Source organism: Theropithecus gelada, chromosome 4, assembly GCF_003255815.1.
Source record: "Theropithecus gelada isolate Dixy chromosome 4, Tgel_1.0, whole genome shotgun sequence".
Taxonomy (NCBI): Eukaryota; Metazoa; Chordata; class Mammalia; order Primates; family Cercopithecidae; genus Theropithecus; species Theropithecus gelada.
The window spans coordinates 57121456-57144872 of record NC_037671.1 but is presented as its reverse complement, the minus strand read 5'-3'; the positions used below and the strand labels follow the sequence as shown (position 1 = coordinate 57144872).

At 34.3% G+C, this 23417-nt stretch overlaps 1 protein-coding gene across 1 annotated transcript in view; it reads right to left on the bottom strand.

Annotated features, from left to right (window-relative positions):
- Positions 1-23417, bottom strand: part of FAM83B (family with sequence similarity 83 member B) — a 71955-nt gene that overhangs the window by 6798 nt on the left and 41740 nt on the right. Inside the window, exons 2-3 of the mRNA XM_025383635.1 lie at positions 9423-9587; positions 8324-8448 (exon numbers count right to left, since the gene is read on the bottom strand). Coding sequence (XP_025239420.1) covers positions 8324-8448; positions 9423-9587 — 290 coding nt within the window. The remainder of the gene's footprint in view (positions 1-8323; positions 8449-9422; positions 9588-23417) is intronic.

Below are 23417 nucleotides of genomic sequence, written 5' to 3'. Positions count from 1 at the left end.
AGTGCTGACCTCTTCCTCATCTCTGGAATCAGTGTTCAATCTCTACTCAAAATTTTAGTGGGCCTTGCAAACCTAACATGTATGATTCGTAAGTTGTCATCTAGCACTCCTCCTTCCCCAACCTATTTCTTCCCTAGTATTACTTATGTAAGTCAGTGACTCAACCATCTTTCAGGTGATCAAGACAGGAAACAAGCAGCCATCTTTGAATACCCTCTTTTTCAGAACCAAAAGGTCCTGTTGACTCTGCTTGCAAAACCTCTCACAAATCAATCCTATCCCACTATCACCCTAGTCTTAGCATTATCAGCTAATTTGACTCTTAGCGTCCTCATTTGCTCATTTTTCAATCAACAGAACAGCAGAAGTGATCTTTGCATAAAACAAATTGGGTCATGTCACACTTCCACACAGCACTTTCTATTTTGTTTAAAAGAGAATTTAGACTCCTTACCTGGCCTAAGATAATTCTTCCCCTGCTTGCTTTCCAATTCTACTACGGATAGCTCTTCCCTTGATTAATGTGGTCCTACCATATTGGCCTTTCTGCTTATCTCCCAGATATCTACTCCAGGATCTTTTATCTATTGTTCCCTCTTCAATACATCTCTTCTCTCTGACAGTCCTGGGCTGACATGCTCTTAGAATACATCTATGATCACTCTATTCAAAGTATCCATCTGATTATGCTTTATCATATTCTCCTGATTTCATTTATGCAATACCCCATTACCACTATCTGACATTTCATTGCATGTTCTCCCTTTGTTAATCATCTATCTCCAATGCCCCACTAAAATAAAATTTAGCTCAACAATCTTGTATACCTTATTTAGGACTGTATTCCTAGGTGCTAAGAGTGGTGCTTGGCATATTGTAAACACTTAAAAACATTAGTTGTAAATAAACAAATGACAATATAAATGAATTATTAGTTTCAAAATCAAATAAGACTAAAAGGTAAAGATGTTTATGTTGGTGGAAAACTTAAAAGGTTTACATTAAATCCGGATTATCATGCATGTTTATTTCTTTTTCTTCCCTACACACTACTAAAAAGATAGCAAAGGGAAAAGGGAAGTAGCAAGTGAAAGTATTTAATACAAGTTTAGAATAGAGAAATCTGATGGAGAAGTGGTGGCTGACTTAAAGGAAGTTTGCATGAGGTGAGCACCAATGAGAATAAGCCAGGTGGGCCCAGCAGAATCTATGAATTCAACATTGGATCAAAAGGTAATAAAAATGGTGGGTTAGAAAGGTCATGAAAACAGAGAAACAGGAAGATTGACTGAAAGTCCCATACGGAGCAGTTGGGCCTCCAGGTTTCCTACTCTTTCCTTTCCCAAGAAGCACTCCTTGTTATGCCTTTCAGAAATCCTAAGGTTTACTTCAGCAGAAACCAATCCAGAGAAAGTCTGAACTCAGAAACTTTAAACAACTCATGACTGGGATAAAGGTGAGCTAAGAATGAGGCTTTTCAGACCCTCAGCTCTCTTCCCCATTCTGCTTCTAGAGTATCTTCAGTTAGGATCATATTCTGACTTCGTTCCAAATTCCATCTCCTTTGACAATCTTTTGGAGAAAGAGATTATTCTCTGGAAACATTGAAAAACCCCAGATAAGTGATGTTTATATTGATAGTTAGGGATCCTCCTGTAAAGTTGCCAGGACCCCAGTCTATCATTCAGCTGTAAACTCAAATGTTGATAAGCATTTCCCCACTCAGTTTCTAATCAGCTTTACAATCCCTCGTTCTTAAATATAAACACATAGCAAAGATTAACAGATGAATAAAGCAAGTTTCAAAGACAGCTTATGAAGCTTAAGCGCTTAGATGCAATCAGAGATCAAAACAAACTGGAAAATGGCACCTAGAAGAAACAGACACAAACCACAAATAAAAATACTTCCCAAAACACAAACACAAGGTCAGTAAAGTGGCAGATTAGAAAGTTACAGGCTCTACTTACCCCAGAGAGACACTAAGTTAACAGCAATATGTGAAACAGAACACCTCTGTGAAACGCTAGAGACTAATTGCAAAGACAGAGCACCCAGAACATTGTATTCCAGTCAAACAGGTTGGAAAACCTGTGATGTTTGGCATGCTCATTCCTATTCCTCCCCCATATGGTATAGCATGAAGCAAACAGAGGGAAACTTTTCTCCCAGCCCCCAGATTGGGGGTCCTCCCTCAGGATGGAAACAGAAGAGTAGACTATGGATCATAATTCTGGCTTGTCTTCAGTGCAGCCCAAGAGACTGGCTTCTATCTTGCCTGAGTGCTGGTAGGATTGGAACCAGAGTTTAGAAATCATTGAAAATAGAGGTAAGCAGCATGTTAAACCTGCAGTTCCATGGGGAGACACCAAGGGAACAAGAGGTCAGAAAAGATCTGAAAGGTCCTAGAATCTGCGTCTGGGCCGAATGATAAAGTTCTTCCCCCGAACAAAGACAGTTCATAAAGACTGGGAGAGGTGATTGATTATTTTTAAAATGCCTGAATACTAGTAAAACATTACAAGGCATATGAAGAAGCAGGGAAACTCAGCCCAATCATAAGAAATAAAATAACACTCCAGAAACTGACTCCAAAGAATCACAGATCTATGAGCTGTCTGATAAAATATTTAAAATAACTATTATATAAATGCTCAATGAGCTAAAAACAAACAAAAACTAACAAAAACATCAACAACACACACACACAGACAAGTAAACAAAATCAGGAAAATGATATACCAATGGAATATCAACAAAGATAAACTATAAAATAGAACTAAAAGGAAATTCTGGAACTGAAAAATAAAATAACTGAATATTTCATTAGAAGGATTCAACAGCAGACTTGATCAGGCAGAAGAAATAATGAATAAACTTGAAGACAGGTCATGGATATAATTGAGTCAGAGGAGCAAAATGAAAAAAAAGGAATGAAGAAAAGCAAAGATATACTAAAAAATTTATAGAACTACCAAGCTTATCAATGCATGCATTATGAGAAGCTCAGAAAGAAGAGAGGCAAAGAAGTGGATAACTTATTTGAAGAAATAGTGGACAGAAACTTCCCAAGTCTGAGGAAAAAAAAAAATTGACCTACAAATTTTAAAGAACTCAAACTGGGATAAATTCAAAAAGAATTTATACCAAGACACATTATAATCAGACCTGTTTAAAGTCAAAGACAAAGAGAAAGTCTTGAAAGCATCAAAAGAAAGGTGATTTGTCACTTACAAGGGAGCTGCCATTAGACTATCAGCGACTTTCTCAGCAGAAAGTTTGCAGGCTACAAAGAAGCAGGAAAATATAATCAAAGAGCTATAAGAAAAACACTGAAAACACCAAAAATCCAGCAAAACTGTCCTTCAAAAGGAAGGAGAAATTAAGACTGTCCCAGATAAATGAAATCTGAGAGTTCACTATTAGATCTACTGTACACAAAATGCTAAAGTGAATCTTTTAAGTTGAAATAAAAGGATGGTAGAGAGCAACACAAAGCCTTATAAAAATATAATGTTCTCCAGTAAACGTAAATATGTAAACAAACGAAGTGACTTCTACTGTTGCAGATGTGGTTCGTAGAATTTAAATGTGAAAAATATGAAAAGTAACTTTAAATCTGTGTTCATTGCTATACAATATATAAATATGTAATTTGTTGCAACAGTTATGTAAAGTGAGGAGCAGAGCTACAAAGGAGTGGAGTTTTCATATGTGATTGAAGTTATCAGTTTAAAATAAAATGCTATGGGCGGATCACCCGAGATCAAGAATTCAAGACCAGCTAGCTAACATGGTGAAACCCAGTTTCTACTAATAATACAAAAAATTAGCCAAGCGCGGTGGTGCACACCTGTAATCCCAGCTACTCAGGAGGCTGAGGCAAGAGAATAGCTTGAACCTGGGAGGCAGAGGTTGCAGTGAGCCGAGATCACACCAGTGCACTCCAGCTTAGGCAATGAAAGTGAAACTCCGTCTCAAAAAAAAAAAAAGTTTTGTGTAATTCCAGTGATAATATTTTTAGAATATACGCAAAAGGAAATGAGATGATAATCAATGCGTATATGTGCAAAAACAACAACAACAAAACACAAAAAACTTCAGTAAAAGAGGGAAAGAAGAACAAAGAAGCTAAAAGACATACGGAAAAAAAATGACAATAGTAAGTCCTTCTCCATTAGTAATTAGTTAAAAGGTAAATGAATTAAATTACCTCATTGAAAGACTTTAATTGACTGAATGGATTAAAAAGAACAGTATCCAAATATATGCAATCTTTAAGAGACTCACTTTTGATCTAAGGACACACATAAGCTAAAAGTAAGAGGATAAAAAAAGATATGCCATGCAATTGGTAACCAAAAGAGAGAGCAGGAGTTGCTATAAAAATATCAGGAAAAACAGGCTTTAAATTAAAATAAAAAACTTACAAGAGATAAAGAAGAATATTATATGACGAAAAAGGGGTCAATTCACCAAGAAGATATAGCAATTATAAGTATTTGTGCAGCAAACCTCAGAGCTCCTAAATATACAAAGCAAACTTTAACAGAATTGAAGGGGACAGACAGCAACACAGTATTAGTAGGAGACTTCAATTCTCCACTTTCAATAATGAATGCAATGAGACAGAAGATGAAAAGGAACACAGACAACTTGAACAAGAGTACAGACCAACAGCACCTGACAGACACATAGAGAACACCTGACAAAAGCAGAAAATATACGTTCTTCTCAAGTACACATGGTACATTCTCCAAGATAGACCACAGGTTGGGCAAAACAAACCTCAACAAATTAAAGATTTAAATCACACAAAGTATCTTATCCTGATTGCAACAGAAAACAACTAGAAATCAACGGTACAAGGAAAATTGGAAAATTCACAGATATGTGGAAAGTAAACAACACAACTTTGAATAGCCAATGAGTCAAAGAAGAAGTCACAAAGGAAATTAGAAAATATCTTAAGACAAATGAATATAAAAACACAAGATATCAAAATTTATGAGATGTAGCAAAAGCACTCTTAAGAGGGAAGTTTATAGCTGTAAATACATATATTAAAAAAGTGAAAAGATCTCCTCTGACTTAACCATTACCTAGTCTATGCATATGATAAAATATGAAAAATATGACCTATACCATATGTACACATATTTCTATCCATAAAACATTTTTTTAAAAGCTAAAAGATATCACGCTACAACCTAACTTTATACCTCAAGAAACTCGAAAAAAGAAAAACAAACGAATAGGGAAAAAAGGGAAATCCTGACAGGTTCCAGAAAGAAAAAATGACTGCATGAAAAAAATGTGACTAATAAAAATTGTTGAAACTTCTCAGCAGCAACTTTGATTATGGGGCAATACCTTATCAATTCGGAGGAAAAATGGTTCAACTTAGAGTTCCATCCCAAGTTAAGCCATAAATGACCTAGAATTATAAATTTTTTAAACTTAAAAGTCCTTGAGCAATTTTGGGAGAAAAATGGAGACTTAGAAACAAAATGATGAAATATGGGATTTAAGAAATCATGGATCAAATCACTTAGAAATATGAAAAATATCAGGCCCCCAGGTGTGCTTCCAATTTAAGGACCTGCTAGTTCAGATGGGATGTCATAGATGGTTGGTTGTAACTGAGCATTTGGGGAAGTCATTCATGTGTTGCAAAATCTGTGTGGTCAACTGGAGAAAAAAGTAGCAATAGATAAATAGAAAACAAAGACAATGAATAAAAACAAAATGGCCATTATTAACTTGGTTTTGAAAAAAGAAACATATATCACTCTATGGCTCATCAGTGATCCATTTTGACAAAGTTTCAATAATGTAGACCTGGACTTCTCATTTAACCAAAAATTGTGATAACACTATAATGCAGACAAGAAGGAATAGTAGGTAGGAAATACAATTCTCCAAAAATAAAAAGTCAAGATAATATATGAAATTGGTAAATCAAACAAGAATAGCATAATCATGTTATTTAAGGGATGAAATAAATATCGGAAGAACCAACTAAAAGAATTGAGCAACTGCATCGAGTTGGCTAGAGATGGAAAACAAAAATCACTGTTTTATACTGCATATATTTTAGTAATATTTGGCTTTTTAAAAAAGTGTACAAATATTTTGATGGATAAAAAACTAACTACTCCCAGCTCCACTAAACACACACTGTCAGACATTGGTCATGAAGTTGACTTAAAAATTCCGAGTTCCTGGCTGGCAGCTTAAATAAGTCCATTGAGTGTAAATAGTTGCAGCATGGACCTCAACTGTGATGATTTTTATGTGTGGTTAAAAATGGAACCTGAGAGGTGCCAACATCAGCCAACTTGTCTTTTGAAAGTAACTTTTTTATCGAGCTCATGAGATTAAAAATGAAAAAGCCTATAAAATTATCTCTCAGTCTGATTTATAGACAATGGTTTATCAAACATTCATCAATGTTAGTATCATGTTATGGAAAAACTCCTCATGCTTTTCTGATAAAGTCATCACCATGTGAGTGAGCTGCCACACAATGTGTAATTGTGGAAAATAGAGATTCTGGGCCTCTCCAGGAACGGGAGCAATTTAGAATCCAATGATATCCCATGGCAAAGAATACTGAATTAAAGAAGAAGGCATTTTCAACTCGCCTATGAGGAAAACAATAGCAATACTAGAATATGAGGGACAAAGGCAGTTTTTAAACCAAAAGGAAATTCACTTGTAAACAAGCTAGTTCATAACTAGTTCATAACTAGTCTACCACATCCTGTTCGAATACTGTTAGCAATAGGAAAGGTCCATGATAATGTCAAAAAAATAAAAAGGACAATGATTGACAACTATGAATTATTTAAAGAAATGTATTTAAAACGAACTTGAGATAACACAGAGGGTGTTAGTTAAGAGTTGTGATGAATTTTTATAATCCATGGTCCTAGGAATCCCATAGTTACTATCATAAATAGTAACTTAAATTCTGCCTCTGGCTTCTGATATAGACAGAGAGATACAGATATATAATTTTTTTGTCATTGCTGTTGTTTGATTTTCCCCTAAATTAATCAAAAGTAGCTCAGCTACACTCATTGCAACACTAGGAACTACTAATATCTAGTGGCAGCAAAACAAAGTTGAGGTAAATTTACTGTCAAAGACAATCTTAAAACTTAAATAATAACCACAGAAACTATTAATTGTGATGAGCTTAAATAACAATCATTCTATAACTCAAGTGAACTCTCAATTTTAATTAAAAGTTCAATTAAAACCTCTCTAAAACCAAGTGGGTCTGGACAAATATATTCACATACAATGAGTCTTTAAAAGGACTCACTAATTTCAAGCACTAGTTGTATTTTCTCTCTTAATATGTTTTCATTTGGAACTCCAAACAACATTTTTTTTTTAAAAAGGTCCCGAGCTTAAAGAGAGGGTTAGCAGAAAGTAGCAAATCAAGTCCTAAAATAATAGTTAACATTAGGGGTTTGGGATGCATGAACTCATTTAATCCTCACAACAATATCATGAGGCCAGTTCTATGATTCCCCTCATTTTATAGCAGAGGAAACTAAAGTGCAACCATATAAAGTAACTCATCTCAATGTGATACTTCCTTCTCATGCGCTTTCTGTTGCTAAGACAGGAGACAAAGGTTTCGCCTTACACAGTCGTGTTCACATCCATAGCTCTTCTGGATTCTTCCCTCAGTCTTTAATAATGAATCTACCCTGCCTCAGTGACCTGGCAGTTCATGGGTATTTGCTGGTGCTTTTATCTGCCTGTTTGTGTAGCCTCACTCTGTATCTGATTCAGGACTGAAGCCAGGGGATTTATTTACAAAATAATATTAGGGCAGGCTTACACTCTGGAGCCAGCCTCACCTACACTGGGCTGCCAGTTCTGCTTTGATCAGATTCTTAAGAATACAAAATAAGAAAAATCCATTTACCAGATTATTTAAAGTGGTAACTAACTTATGCTTTCACAAACAATTATAACTAAATTCATACTATGTAATGTTTCCATAAGGAGCAAAACCACTTGTAGTACCATAGAGGTGTAGGGAACCTTAGATATTGGTCAATGTCTTCATTTTCTAGATGAAGAATCTGAAGCTCAAGGAAGTTATATGATTTGCCTAAGATCTTAATGCACCTTCGTGGCAGATTCATAACTCAAACCTAGGTCTCTAATCTCCCATGTAAGTGTTCTCTCTTTTTTTTTTTTAACTTTTAAGAAAGAGTTTAACTGATTATGTTAAAATTTGAAACTAATAAATCATCTAAATGATTGATAACACTGAAGTTAAACACAATGATCTTACCTGTAAGAACCGTACATCACTTTCTGGCAGTCAACTAACAAAAATTTCTGTTCCATTTTTCCATGGAATTTTGCCCCCGTTTTTGAAAGATAATCTTGGCCTTTTACTGTTCGCACTCGAATATTCTAGAATTATATATAAATAAAAAGCAGACATTATGGGTAGGAAAAGAATATTTTGAAAACTAAAACCCATGATATAATCTTAATATAAAAAAAATTACTTCAGGTAATTTTTTAAAAACTCCCAAATATTAAATCCTTAAGGAAAATAATCATTTAAAATATACGTTTCAACACAGCTTAAAGAGGAGACTTCACTTTACATTTACACAGAATGGCATCAAAAATCACTCAGGCTCTGAGTATAAAAAACCTTTTTGGGTTATAATGCCTTGATCATAAATTAACTAAAATAAAAATTAACCTTTCTTTTAAAAAGTCAAAAGTAATAGAAAATACTACACAAAATGATTCTGATAAGCAATACATGCTGAACCATAGACGCTTGTGAGTCACTGGTTTCAAAGCCGTGCATGCAAAATTGATGTATTAAATATTAATCAGTAAAAGCACAATATAAAACCCTCATGAAGGCCGGGCACGGCACTCATGCCTGTAATCCCAGCACTTTGAGAGGCCGAGGTGGGTGGATCACAAGGGTCAGGAGTTCAAGACCAGCCTGGCCAAGATGGTGAAACCCCATCTCTACTAAAAATACAAAAAAAAATTAGCCGGGCACGGTGGTGGGCACCTGTAATTCCAGCTACTCGAGAGGCTGAGGCAGGAGAATTGCTTGACCCAGGAGGTGGAGGTAGCAGTGAGCTAAGATTGCACCACTGCACTCCAGTCTGGGAGGCAGAGCAAGACTCCTTCTCAAAAACAAATAAACAAACAAACACACACTCTCATGAAGATGTGCTTTCAGTCACATTCTAAAAAGTACAGAGACCTTTCTGTGATCAGTCATTCCTTAACCTTAAATATGTATACTTTTTTTTCTTTTTAACTTTTATATTCATCTACCTTAATATGCCTTACATTTGACTGAGTTGAAAATGACACACAAATTACTTGAGGAAAAAACACAGAATTCTTACCCTGAGACGCTGAACTGAACAACCTTGTTTCTCAGTCATATTTAGAAAATGATTAAAATTGGACTCATCAAGCAGAATGTAAACAGATACTCCTCGAGTTGATGCCTCAACTATTTCTTTGAAAATGTCCACATCTGTAAATATATCCATCACTAAAGCAATGACCTGTTAAAGAAAAGAATATGAAACAATGTTAGATCCTTGATAGAGAAAGATTAAGAAACTGCTTATTTTCAGTAAAGGTCAGATAAAATTTTAAAAAATCAAATGCATAAATGTGCAGATGTATAATATATATGTATATACAAATATTCATTTCATTTTCTAAAATGGAAGATAAAACCATATTAAAATAAGCAAATAACTATATGCAGATTTGTAACACTAAGTCATTTTCATATTAGCTTTAATTTAAAGGAAATCTGCATTTCAGTAAGATTTTGAAAAATGGGGGAATCCAAATCATGGATTTCAAGACTGCCCATAAGGTAGACAAACAGGACAAGGTGGAAACCAGTGTTACTATTTTTCTAAGAGACATTTCCAGGGGAAAGTAGGATTTTTTGAATAGTTGTTAAGAATAAAGGTCTTAGGGGAAATGAGACAGAGAAAAAACTATTCTAGAAATAGAAATATACCTAGGAAAGGATGAAAGATGGAGAAAGAGTATAAGATGATTTGAAGACCAAAAAATTAAATATACAGTTGTTCCTCAGTTTACTGGGGGAATGGTTCTAGGACATCTGCATATACCAAAATCTGCACATACTCAAGTAGACAGTCAACCCTGAAGAACCCATGTATATGGAAAGCAGGACCTCTATATATGCAAGTTTCATGCCCCTTAAATACTGGGGTATTTTATCCATGTTTAGTTGAAAAAAATCTGCAATAAGTGGATTGAAGCAGTTCACACCCATGCTGTTTAAGGGCCAAATGAACTTGCCTAAAATTGTTTAACAGATAATATAAGCAAAAGAAAAAAAGTGAATTAAAAAGGTGATATAATTGAGAAGGAAAATGCCCTAAAGAACAGGTCCCTAAGATGTAGAGTCTGTGTTGATTGTTGGAATGAAAGTAAAATAATGCTAGAAGAAGGGGAAAAATCATTTAAGTGGTTGTCCACCTTCTATGTGCCAGGCATATTTATTGAGCAACTACTATGGGCCATGCAAGAAGAACAAAATCCTGCCCTTATGAACCTTACATTTTACTGGGGGAAGACATAAAAAGTAATAAAGATAATACATAAGTCAATTATGTAACAGGCTATAGGTTTTTTGGGGGGAAAAAAATAGAGCAGAATAGGGGATCATGGGTTCCTGGAAATTCAGGAGGAGTTTGAGGGTTTCAGGGAAGGTCTCTTTGAGAGAGTGTCCTTTGAATAGAATTTAAAGGAAATGACATTTTCCACATTGATATCTTCAGGAAGACTGTTGTAGGCAGAGGAAACCAGCAACTCTGCTCTGGCAATCCAAAAAACAGAAAGGAGATAGCAGGAATGAAATGAGAATGGGAGAGTTATCACAATGTCTTAAAGGCATTAAAAGCCCCCCCTTTTTTTTTTTTTTTTCCTGAATAAGACTGCAAGCTATTAAAGGACTTTGAGTTGAAGTAATAAAATGATCTGGTTATGTTTTGAAAGGATTGTTCTGGCCACTGTGTTAAGAACAGGCTTTAATAAAAGGTAGCAAGGATGGAAAACAGGGAGGCCAGTTAGAACTATTGGGGCAACGGAAGTGGGAGGTGATAGTGTGTAGGACCAGGACGGTAGAGTCAGGGATGAAAAGAGATGGTCAGATACTGGATATCTTTGAGTCTAAAGGTCTTGTGGATGGATTGATTATAAGGTATGAGAGAAAAGAGAGAAAAAGTGAGGAAGACCAAGGATCGAACCCTGGGACACTCCAAGTTAAGAAGTCTAATACCAGAAAAATTCCCAGCAAAGCAGATTGAGGAAACAAAGGGCAGGTGGAATCCTGAACACCAATAAAGACAGTGCATTTGTAAGAAGGAAGGTGAACTTGAGAGGTTCCAATCCTACAGCTAGGCCAAGAATAGTTTTAGTGGAGATGGAACAGCAAGAGCCTCAGTGGAAGGCATTTAAGAGAGAATTGGGGCAGACACTAGACATAGAAGATACAGAAAACCACTTTTGTCTAATTTGGCTATAGTTGGAAGCAAAGCAATTGAGCAGTAGGTGGAGGTAGAGCTGAATCAAAAGAAGTTGTACTTTTTATTTTTTAATTGACATAAAATTGCATATAATCATCATGTACAACATGATGTTAAGATAGAGATTCAATTTAGGTGTCTATCAACAGATGCACAAAGAAAATGTGTGTGTGTGTGTGGGGGGGGGTATAAATGAATACTATTCGGCCATAAAAAGAATGCAATTATCCTATTTGTTACAATGAACGAACCTGGAGGGCATTATTTTAAGTGAAATAAGGCAGACACAGAAAGACAAATACTGCGTGATCTCACTCATATGTAGAATCTAAAAATACTCTAAGGTGAGAGAAATAACAGTATGTCTTTATGCTAATGAAATGCTACAGTAAAGAGTAAAATTAATAGTGCAAGAGAAGGTGGGAGGTGAGGTGGAGAAGGGGAGAATTTCTGGAACAATGTCTTTTAGTAGACAATAAGGTATAGAGTCTAGTGCAAAAGTAAATAAAATAAAATAAAATGAAATGAAATAAAATAAAATAAAATAAAACTATAGCACAAAGAGTAAAGACCAGTAACTGATCATCTGTTATATGAAGACAGAGGGCCAAGTATAAAGGTGCAGATGCTCGTGGGGGAGACAGTGTGGCAGTGGTGCTGTAGATGTTCTCTTCTGAGTTCTTTGATTTTCTCAGTGTAGTGGGAAGCAAGGTCTTCAACTTAGAGTGAAGATTCTAGAAGACATTTTAAAGATCTGAGGAAAAGGTTACTATGTAGTCATCTAGGAGAGTACAAAATAAAATACACTAAGAAAATATAATATGGTTGCTGGTTAGCTTTAGGGCTCACCAGCTCATAAATTTAATATGGGACCAGTCAATGTGGTTGTAAGTTATTCTTCAACCCTGTTTGGTGGCAAGGCTATAGAAATGGAGTAGGCAGAGTTTGATTTAGCCATGGCTGTGGTTCTGCCATGAGTGTATAACAAATTAAAGGAGGGCAAGGAGACTGAAGGTGTATATAATATGGAGTGGCTGAAATGATTGATCATGGGCTTTAAGTTTGATATAGAAAGGAGAAAAGATGCCATGAATGTGAGAGGCAGTGAAATGAGGGTAGGATAAATGAATTTTAGATCCTGCTGGCATTAAAGAACATTAGATATTAAAGGATTATTGTTAAAGATTGAATATATATCTTATCTTTAAAATATACATGTTAATATAGTTATAGATGAAAGCATCATGCCTTATATTTACTTCCCATTATAATGGATGAAAAACATGGCCATGAATGATAATTGTTGAAGCTAGTTGATTGTACACAAGGGCTCCATATACTATTCTTCCTACTTTCAAAACTATTACTAGTATACTCCATATACTATTCTTCCTACTTTCAAAACTTTTTATAACATAAAGTTTAAAATATTGAAAAGACAAGAATATATTTTACTAGCAGTTACTAGAGATGATAAGCCAAAAATAGAAGTAGAGGTGGTAGTCAGATAAATAGTGTTGAAAAGAGTGACACAGACCAGAAAACAAAAATTGTAAAGAAATGAGGGGGAATGGAATGACCTAAAAATAGGCGCATGGCAATATACAGCATGATGTAATGGATACACTGTGAATACGTTAGAAGATGAGCAAAGTTATGGATAATATATGAAATAATTTTTATTTACTCTAATTAGAGTGTTTAAACAAAATTCTGGACCATGCTCAAATTCTATCTGTGATGACATTCTTCAAACTACCTGTGAAACATACTCCAATCAGATTTTCTCTAGAAAGAACAATTTCAATCATTCCAGTAGCTTTTCACAATCTTTTTGTTTGTAAATGGTATGAGGAACCAGATGAAGGGAGAAACTAGTGATAACAATCTCATCCATGTTTGAGAATATTTTTCATAATGTCAAATATACAAAAAGTCTTAAAATTGTACCCCAAATTATTAATTTAATGCATTAGCTATGCATTAAGGAGGGTGTAATGATATATAGGCATTAAGATTTTTTTAAAGTCCAGATTATACATTTATTTTACAAAATAACTTTCAAAAACATATGTCTGGTGCAGTCTGGTACTAATTTTTTTAACCAGAATTTTTTGAATACAGAAACAGTATTGTACAACATGGTATTCTTTAATTAGCATATCTAAAAATTTATTTTTAATTTGCCAGATAGTCTCATGTAACACATTACTTTAGACTTTGGAAGTGAACAAAAACACATTACTAGGATACATAAAGGGTTTTGTTTGCAAAAAGTAATTGAAGTCACTCAGCCAATGGATGTTTCTGTCACACTAAAGGCAGAACAAATGACAGTCTTTCTTGCATGACAAATAATACGCTGGATCAGGATCCAGGAGACTAGATTACCCATCTCTGACAAGCTTATCTGATGTCAACGAAGCCAGGTTGCTTTTCAGGGCTTCTGTTTCTTTGTACTCTCACTTGATGTGTGGAAAAATTACATGAAATCTACAGTAACTTTTAGCTAAGCTGCAAAAGGCAAAATAAAACGTAACTTTTTTAAAAAAAATGATGGGTTACATTCCTGGGAAAGAATAATAATTAGAAATGAGGTATGCCAAATCTGATCTGAAATTATTACATGCTTGGTTAGTTATCAAAATTACACTGTGTTGCACACATGACCACATGGCTACATGTAATTGAAGAAAAGTTATATGCCTGATTAGTATTAGGCTTTTCAAAAGGTACATCAATCGATTATATTAATACAGAAACCGGTCCTATTAATTGAATTCATTAAAATACCATGACATTATATAGTTCTTAAATTATTTACTTGCTTCTTCATTAATTCTTGCCATGAATTCACAATTCTTGCATTATAATTTGAAAAGGTAAATAAATAAATGCATTCATCAGAAACATGAGACTTAGAAAACTTTTAGAATGCTATCCCAGGACATTTTTAAGATCTGAATAAAACTTCACATCTTTTCGTATTAAAGGTTTCCGAGAACCTGACCCAAGGACATTCATCTTCACTCATCTTTCTTACAGTACTAAATTTTCCCGAAGTGACACAGACCCCAGAGGATACCGACGGTATATATTACATATATAGTCAATGAATATTTTGATAAGTTCATATGCATTACAAAATTTAAGGCCATTCAGGAAAGTACATAATCAAGTGTTAAGTAATACACGGGAATGGTAATTCAGAGAAAGAAAAAACAATAATCTATATGTACATGGTTGTAAAGGTGGGTATAGAGTAGAATGAAATAAACAGGCCTTCATGGATAAGCAGTAAATAATGAGTAAAATTATTTTTAGCCATCCAAGGTGAAAGGCTAGTACTGCAAAGATACAGAGGCAAAGGTAAAAAAGATGAGGGTTCTAACAAATGTTTATTGAATTAACATAAAGTTAAATACAAAGATCATTAAATACAAAGATCACAAATAAGGAATATAGTTAGACGGGATTTATACAGATTATGAAAGATTTTGAAAATCTGATTCATTATTACATCTGGTCTGCAGACCAATATAAGTGCTAGAAAAGAGAATATCTAGTCAAAACTGTGTTGGGAAAATGTATCTGATAGTAATATGCATACTGAAAATATCTAAGTTCTACTGAGTCATACAATTGAATAAGATTGTGAAGCCTTCTGTATGATTTTTATTGTAATTTAATAAATGCACCAAATAACCAAAAAGTGTGGTAGAAACCAGTGATAAGAAAAGTGAAAATAAATGTCAGATTTCATAGAAAATATTCATCACAGTGTTGACATTGAAAACTTGCATTTCCTTACAAATATGCTTCACTATTTTAAATATTTTATGTTGAATCCTACATTGCTTTTCCCTTTGAAGTCTATTATAATACAGAGCTATTAGCAATATGCTTTGGTATGACCTAGATACTTAATGAAATATAGGTGTACCTTGGGTTAATGTTCTTTAGTCACACAACTGTCATTATCACCCTCACAACTGAATATTATTCAGACTTCTTTTGTAATTGCCTAAATAGAGACAGGAGGATTTTTTTTTCAACAGAAGAAAAACTCAGAGGGAGATCAAATTAAAAAAAAAAAAAAAAAAAAAAAAAAACAGATTAATGGAGCTCTAGAATAACATTAAAACAAAATTCAACACAACTGAAAAACTTTTAAGAATTCAATAACAGAAATAAAGGGAAATGATCACTTAAGGGACATATATTTCCAAGTCTGTAAACCCTGTCAAAAGCAATCTGCTAAATGATTTCAGAAAAAAAAAAAATGAGGCTGATATAAAGAAGTACCTTTGGCCCAAATCCTTCTATAGCCTAAGTAAGAGTATCCATTTTGCATGAAATTTATATATAATGTACTGTGTGCACTATAGTATTGCTTACTAACTCATGGCTTTATATTATGGATGTATTAATAATTTCTCAGATATTTAAGAATCTATCCTAACTGCTATATCTATATATCTACCGGTTTGGTCTGCCATAAATTAAGTGATTCTGGGAAAGTCACTGAAATGACTTTGAGTCTCACACACCTCTAAATATAACAAACAAATAAGAGAATATCTTGCATGCACCAGGTTCCAAAATTTTATGTTTTCAATAATCATTCATTCACTCCATATTATGATGGATAAAATAATATAAACAGACATAGATTTCAAGCACTACCATAAAAGAGTATTACAGTTTCATTTATATATATTAAAACATGAGAACTGAGTCACACTAGACATATTGCTAACTTATTATTCAAAACTGATTTATATATTACTAGGGGGATACAAACAAGACTTGATAACTATAATCCTAATTATCTAGACTTTGTAAATAATGAGATCTCAGTAGTTTTTAGTAATTGGATTAAAAGGTACATTGTACATAGCTTGCTTGGTGAAAGCAGGGAACAAATCTAGAGTATTGTAATAAAAGTCAATTGGAAATGTAAAGGGCATGTTTGGGTTCCGTTATGGCAACAGTAATCTATAAAATGAAAGTGTATGGCAACTCAGAAGGGAATTTGTATACATTATTTTCCACATGATTTGCATCATATCATAGAACTGAAAATACTTAATACTACAAAAATAAATCACGTTTTTACCTTTGTCCAATTTAAGGAAATCTTTATATCAGCTCTGTACAAGTAAGCAACTTTGATTTTTAAAGTAACTTTTGCTCTAATAAGGAAATCTACAAGGAATTAGGAGGAAAAAGAATGAGGAGTAGGCCTAAAAGAAACTGCAAAGACGAGTCATAGTTTTATTTTTACTGATTTCAACAATTCAATCATCTTTCATGTTCTAACTTCCTCGGTACTTCCTGAAAAGTTACTTTGTTTGAAACTTGGTCTGGTAAGTGTCCCAAGCATGGGCCCTCAAAGCCAAGATGTCAGAGGGTAATTAGTGGTGGAAAAATGAGCTCAAGACCCCTCAGCCTCTCCTATATTAGAATAATCTAGCTCTGTGATCACACAAACAATGCACCTTACAAAGCATAAAAGGAAGCTCTGCAGAGAGTTACACCATTTGAAGGGATGCTGGAAGACAGAGAGGAGGCAATGTCAATGGCAATATTTAGTTCAACCAGAAAACAATTAAAATGCCCCTAACTTTGTGCACAATCTAACTCTCAGTATGTCAGAAGGATGTTGATATGGTTTGACTGTCTCTCCATCCAAATCTCAGCTTGAATTGTAGTTCCCATAATCCCCATGTGTTGTGGGAGGGTCCTGGTGGGAGGTAATTGAATCATGGGGGTGGTTACCTCCAAGCCGTTCTTGTGATAGTGAATGAGTTCTCCCAAGATCTGATGGTTTTATAAGAGGCTTATCCCCGCTTCACTCTGCACTTCTCCTAGCTGCTGCCACATGAAGAGGACCTGTTTGCTTTCCCTTCTGCCATGACTGTAAGTTTCCTGAGGCATCTCCAGCCCTGAAGAACTGTGAGTCAATTAAACCTCTTTCCTTTATAAATTACCCAGTCTGGGGTATTTCTTCATAGCAGTGTGAGAATGGACTAACACAGATGTTCTTTAAGATAAAGATGTGTGCTGTATTACTACAGAGTTAGAAATCCCAGTGTTTTCTGACTTGCTGCTATTGAAGAATCAGGGCCAGTTTTAGTCAAATTCTGACAATATTTGTAAAAATGTAAGGAGAAATATATTTGAAATTAATAATAGACTTGACTAAGAAACGATGAAGCATTCATAATTTCTCTCTTTTTTTTTTTTTTAGATGGAGTTTCGTTCTTGTCACCCAGGCTGGAGTGCAATGGCATGATCTCGGCTCACCACAACCTCCGCCTCCCAGGTTCAAGCGATTCTACTACCTCAGCCTCCCAAGGAGCTGGACTACAGGCGTGCACCACCACACCCGGCTGATTTTTGTAATTTTTTTTAGTAGAGATGGGGTTTCACCATCTTGGCCAGTCTGGTCTCGAACTCCTGACCTCATGATCCACCTGCCTCAGCCTCCCAAAGTGCTGGGATTACAGGCGTGAGCCACCGTGCCCGGCCAGCATTCATAAGTTTTCAAAGTGTATGTTATAGTATTCTAACACTTCATTACCATAGAATCACTTCATTAGGAACGAGTATCAAAATATAATATTTATATATGACTTTTTTCCTTCATTCTCAATTTTATTATTAAAATTGTCAAACCTACAGAAAAGTTGAAGGAATAATACGAGTATCTATAACTCATCACCAATATTTTTAAATGTTAAAATTTTGCCATATTTAATTTTACAGGTATTTATTAAGTGACATGGGCTCAAAATTCAGAGTAAAAACAGATACATTTGATATGGCTATATTTTTTAATGACAGTTAGAGAGAGGGTTTTGGGTGGATTCATAAGGCAACTTGCTAAAACAGAAGAATTTTTTATGAGACTTTTTAAGCCATGCATTAAAAGTAATAAACATTTTTCTACTTAATTTCTTAATAGCTTACTATTAATTTTTCAATTTTGCACTATAACCAAATGTGTAATTGGTCATTTTCACTGGTGCTATTTAAAAGAAAACTTATTATGGAGAAAATGAGTATTATAATAACTGTTATTTTAGATTATTAATTTGAACCAAGAAAAGCTACTCAAAATTCTGACCAAGAAGGTAAAAATTCTGAACAAGAAGGCAAAAATTAGATCATATATTTTTAAATTTTTCTCTAGCTCTTTTTATTTTCACCAATCATGAATATAGGTATGCATTAAAATGAGAAATTATTAAATCATTAATTTAATTATGTAAATAAGACATTGGGAAGGGAATATTTAAAAGTGGAAATTAAAAAAAAATTATTTTAGAGTTAAGTGAAAACTTTAGTTGTAAATAAAACCTCTGGGTTAGACTAAACCATATCTGATCTTTCTAAATATGTGTTTTGTAATTATTGAGTTAGTTAGATCTTTCCATAATTAACCGTACAGCTTGAGAGTACTTACTCTGTTATACCTAGTTTCTAAGGTAGTTATAACTGATACATTTCAGGTATTCAATAAACTTTGGTTGGGATGCAGTGTCTGCATGGCACCTGTTCTCAAAGAGTACACAGTATTGAGAGACTCATTAATAGAACTATAAATCATTATGACATTTGCCATAAAATGTACATAACACAGTAGAACAAACTACTGTAAGGGAATAATTGTTGATGACTAAGAATTATGTGTCATCAGTACCTACAGCCTACAGTGAGTGAGGCATCCCTGTGGATCTTGTTTAATAAGGGAAACGAGACTGTCTTCTAAGAATTAAATGTCAACAAATGAAAGCATTCAAAGTCCCTTAGCAGACAGCAAGGTCTGCAAGATGTAATAATAGCCAGATGAAAGATAGCAACATAACATATAAAAATCGACATTTCAGTAGAAAAATGTAGAACTTGGTTGGTAAGTCATGCAAATACAGTCACAGAGACAAATACTGCCCACATTCATCTGTGTACTATCCAGAAGAGAGGAGGGGTATCAAAAGGCATGAACTTGATCTTTCTATAATATTGGCTAGGTATATTTGGTTTGATAATGGCATCAGAGCCAGATGCATTTTAAACATCGTATTAGCTCCTCTTGTTCTGATTTTATAGCCTTCAAATATATTGGGACTTAGTGTGTATATTGCCACAAAGAGAGACTGAGCCAGTTGGAAAACGCAAATCTGCTAGGATATTGAGCACTTACAATTGGCACTGTAAAATGAAATTATTTTGTCAGACATCCACGTTCCAAGCTTAGTCAATATGAGTTTGTGAATCAGGCTTTTAATTCTTAAGTGTAAGGTTCAGATTCTGGACTTTGGCAAAGTAACTACAGAAAAAAAAAAAAAAAAAAAAAAAAATTCCCCAAGATCTCTTGGTAGGTAGCTTTTTCTCAGTAATGTAATTATCCATGGTCCTGAGATAGCTATTATCTGATTTTGTACTTTAGTGATACAAACGGGTTTCTCTCATGAAAAAAGGAGTGAATGGCAGTGCAGGCAGAAAGAGAAAGAGGGAGGAAGGAGTAAAAATTCCTCTGTGTAAGGAAAATTGTAAAATAGTGCATGAAGAGGAGTTTGGGGAATAGGAACAGAAGCTTTAGGAAGGTTGAGCAGCAAAGCAGCACTACAGCAGAAACAGCTAGAGGCCCAGTTTGTTGGGAAATGGAATTCTATTGAGAAAGAGATGGCTATAAAGCTAGAAAGATTGTAATGGTAATTTTGGCCGATTGCAGAGGGAAGTCCTTGAATGCTAGGCTAACTATGGATTCTATAAGGCACAACAGTGAACCATTCAAAACTTTATAGTCAAAGAATTACATGATTAAAACAATACCTGAGAACATTAATGTGTCTGCATACAGAGGATGAGTTAGAAATGTGAGTTTCTGCCAGTAGGTAGAGGAGTTAGGGGGTTTCAGTCCTAGTCTAGCGCGAGATGCCAACGTGGATGGTGAAAGCAGGAATTAAAGGGTTGGAGGTAAAGTTGTAAAGGATGATGTGACAAGACTCATTGGCTAATTGTTCTAATGGACAACAGAGAAAGGATAGACAGAAATCTCTAGGGTGTAGAGACCTAAATTACATGGAGAATTATTGTAGCATTATAAGAAAACTTGAAATTCAAAATTAGATTTTCATTTTTGTGTATAAAGAAAGCCATCAGACTAAGTCAAAACAATATGATAAAAAGTTGTGTTACTTTTTAATCTACCTACCATTCATCCATCTATCCATCCACACATCCACCCATCTAACTATCTATGCTTTTTTTTCTTTTTAAACCATAGAAACTCGGGAATTTTTATGCATAAAAACAGGTGTGTGAACATCAAAAGAATAAAATGGGAAAGAGGTGATTTGCTTGATGATAGAAGATATCAGTGGCAGCACAATGACATGGCGTAAGCACAAGAGAAAAAGTCTGCCTTAGAATTAAGTTATACAAATATGCTAAAACTATAGGGAAGAAGAGAATGGGTCAAAATGAAAAGGCATATTTCGGTGGTGAACAGGACATAAAGGAGAAATGGGAACCAGATTAGGTGACTGTCACTTGATGCCATTAACATACCACTCATGATTGGAGGTAAAGTTTTCCTTTGGGTGCAGTCAGTGAGGGTTCAGATTGTGGGCTTGCCAGGAAGTGAAAAAGATCAGATTAGCCGCTCTGAGAAATACAATAAGACTTTATAAGAAATTTTTAAAGGGTTGGCAAAGCTCAGTAAGAGCTCAACTGAGATTCAAAAATGTAAACTTGAAGTGCACATTTTTTACAAATTTTTTAGACATTTTCCAGCAAAGCTCAACAAGCCTGGAGTGAAAGCAAAGGCAGCAGGAAGTGGGTTTGACTCAGGATTAGGGGTTCCTCAGGTTAATAGACAGATGGGTTCTAACACAAATGACCAAACAGCATCCAAAGAGACTGACGGATGGATAAGAAGAATTTGAAGAGACCAGAAATCAGCATAAGAAAAAAATTCAAACTCAGTGGGTTTGATGAAAAGTGACCTCTAGGGTGAGACAGAATTTAAGTGCTAGGTTCAATATATAAATAAATAGGTTATTTTTTATTATGTCATGAAACTTGGCATTTCTAATATGTAACATAAACTTAAGGTTTTGTCCTTTCTAGCAGCAATGTTATGCAGCACATAATTCATGAATAAATTCTAGTTTTTCACAGTACTCTGCTGATGTTAATAGGAACACACCCATTGGTATCTTATGTTTAAAAGACACCTAGAAAACAGAAAATACCCCACCACTATTTACCGAAAAAGGAGAGAGAAACTTATAGATTAAAAGATTACTAAGAGGCATATCAACAAAATGCAACGTGTGGACCACAGCTTGTTTGGATTTCAACAAAACAACTGTTAAAAGACATTTAGGTAACAATCAGGAAAAGATCAACACTGACTGGATATGTGATAATATTAATGATTATTTTTATTCTTTAGGTTTGATAATTACACATGGGGTATGTTTTCAAAAGCTGTTTTTTTAATATAAAAAAAGACAATCACATTGAAACAATTCAGATGAAATTAAAAATATATGATGCATGAAATTTGCTTTAAGATAATTCAGCAAGAGTGGGAGATACGAAGAAAACAAAATTGACTACAAGTTGATAATTACTGAAACTGATTCTTCATATACATATGTTTGAAAACTTCCATAACAAGATGTTAAGTATTCAATGACCTATCTTAGCTTTCACTCCATCTATCTTATTCCTCTTCTCATGTTTTTTTTTTTTTATTTTTATCTCTCCTTAACTCGTATATAACATTCTTGCTAAATGTTCCCTTTTTATTTTTGTTCTCATTCTCCCTAAGTCACCTTTCAGTACTTCCTTTTCTTCCACAAGTGTCTGTCTCTGTGTATCTATTTGAATCTGGGATCTGCCATTTTCTACTGGGGTAAACTGAGAGAAGAAAGTTATCTCTCATCTATATTTATATATATATATCTCATATATATTCTTCATCTATATTTATATATTATCTCTCATCTATATTTATATATGGATCTCATATATATTTCCTCATCTATAAAGTCAAGTAAATACTTCCTGCCCCATGGGATTATTGGGAAAATTGAGATTATGAATACCAAGTTGTTACAGCAGTAGCGTATGGTAAGGAAGCACTAAGTAGTGGCTACTATGAATAAAAATGTTGGTGACAACATAACTTGAAGAATAGAAATTGATAGTTCCACATGTAAAGAGAAGATTGGTGAGGTGTTTCACATTTCTCAAGCCATTATTTTTAATTTATGTTGACCTTAACCAAAAATTCTTCCAACAATTAACACAACAAATATGGCAAAACAAAACTTTCTACTCCCATTTTAAGAGGTTGCATTCTTTACTTGGGTGATAATTGTTTCACTTTGATGTCAAGTATAAACAATTAACTAACCTAGCATAAAAAATCAAATATACTGCATAGCAAAAATACAGTCCTATTCATTCTTTAGTAATTTCCATTTTAATAAAAAACTTACATATAAAGCAGTTACATTCAAGTCATAAATTGGTAAAGTAGCAATTTTGTATTTAATATAATATATTCCTACATCTGTACCCAACAGTCAATTTCTATCTACCTAATCTCCTGTTTATTTCACTCCACTATTCCTCATTCTTCTCTTGGATATTTTCACACCAATAGCTTTCGTAAATTATGCATTATGCTTCACTTTCAAGCCTGAAACTTGAAAGACAGCATACCTTTGGTGGTAGAAACATTGGTTCTCAAAGCTAAAGATGTGAGAAATCAATTTTCAGGGGGCCATCAAGCTA